This window comes from Micropterus dolomieu, unplaced genomic scaffold (genome assembly GCF_021292245.1).
Source record: "Micropterus dolomieu isolate WLL.071019.BEF.003 ecotype Adirondacks unplaced genomic scaffold, ASM2129224v1 contig_3496, whole genome shotgun sequence".
Taxonomy (NCBI): Eukaryota; Metazoa; Chordata; class Actinopteri; order Centrarchiformes; family Centrarchidae; genus Micropterus; species Micropterus dolomieu.
The window spans coordinates 1-1,427 of NW_025732486.1; the positions used below are offsets into that span (position 1 = coordinate 1).

Consider the following 1,427-nt stretch of genomic DNA (forward strand, 5'->3'; position numbering starts at 1 on the left):
CCAAATATCTCCTAATTGATGATTCTCTCTTCTCACATTCAGCAGTTGGAGGCGGAGCAAAAGGAGGCGTGTTGCTGCCACCTTTATGTCGGAGCTGGACTTCAGCAGTATTATCTGCATGCACGTGTAATTCAAAGACTAACCGTGTTGGAAACAGAGACCTGGTTAAATAAAGGATGGAGGTTTAGGGGGCGTGTACCTCCGTGAGGTCCACGTGTCCGTACGGAGGTTTCCGGTGTCGGTACATCCAGACGGCGGTGAGCAGAACGACGGACAGCATGGTGACGGGCAGCAGGCAGTAAACCATCACCTTTAACACGCCGACGCCGTGGGGCGGGGCTTTGATCACTGACACACACAAACAAACATTTATTTATTTACATTCAAATGCACAAATAAATGATTAGAAAAGATACGGAGGAAAGACGTGACACAAACTCACGCGGCCCGGTGGCGTCAGGCAGGTGTGTGAACCTCTCGTTGCAGAAGTTTCCTTCGCAGCAGCAGAAGAAGACCTGAGGACTCTCCTCTGTGGCCACGCACTCCTGCCTGAGAGACGGAGAGAGGACCCGGTCAGGCAGACAGACTAAGTTTTTTAAATGTTTTGCGTAATCGAGACAATAACTTGTGAGAAAAAGGAAATGAGTGTGTAAATATATATAAATAATTTGATAATGGATGAAAAAAATGAGATTTATTGATGAGGTAGCAGCTTCTGCCGAGGAGATATTCAGCGTCTGAGCGAGATAAGAGAGACGGGGAGCTTTCTGACGTCTCGTTCATCAAGCAGCAGCTGGAGCTCGTCCAGCGTCGGTCCAGAGCCGCCCGCCTCCCTCCGCTACACCTTCAGGCGCAGCAGCAGGAGGAGGATCCTCCATCACCGCTCGCTCCCTCCCGCTCCTCCTCTCCTCCTTCCCATCATCCTCTCCTCCTGTCCGTCCTTCCAGGAACAGAACAAAGGGAGCGCTCGCTAATCCTGGTGACGACAGAGCAAAGCCTTCTGGGATACCAGGGCCGAGCCTGTCCTCACATGAACCCACACTTTCCCCTCATCTCTCTGTGAGGAGGACGAGGACCAGGAGGTTCAAAGCCGGGCTGATACTAGTACTGATACTGCTGATACTAGTACTGATACTAGTACTACTGCTGATACTAGTGCTGATACTACTACTGATACTAGTACTGATACTGCTGATACTACTACTGATACTAGTACTGATACTGCTACTAGTACTGCTACTAGTACTGATACTAGTACTGATACTGCTGATACTAGTACTGATACTGCTGATACTAGTACTGATACTGCTGATACTAGTACTGATACTAGTACTGATACTGCTGATACTAGTACTGATACTGCTGATACTAGTACTGATACTAGTACTGATACTGCTGATACTAGTACTGATACTAGTACTGATACT

The 1,427-nt window shown here is 48.4% G+C and overlaps 1 protein-coding gene across 1 annotated transcript; it reads right to left on the minus strand.

The window, feature by feature from the left end:
- Window positions 1–142: 142 nt before the first annotated feature.
- Window positions 143–549, minus strand: LOC123964594 (activin receptor type-2B-like; the record flags this gene model as incomplete). Its single annotated transcript, XM_046041471.1, has 2 exons — window positions 143–348; window positions 443–549. Coding segments are annotated over 2 exons (271 nt in total), but the record flags the coding sequence as incomplete, so codon positions are not given.
- Window positions 550–1,427: the final 878 nt, after the last annotated feature.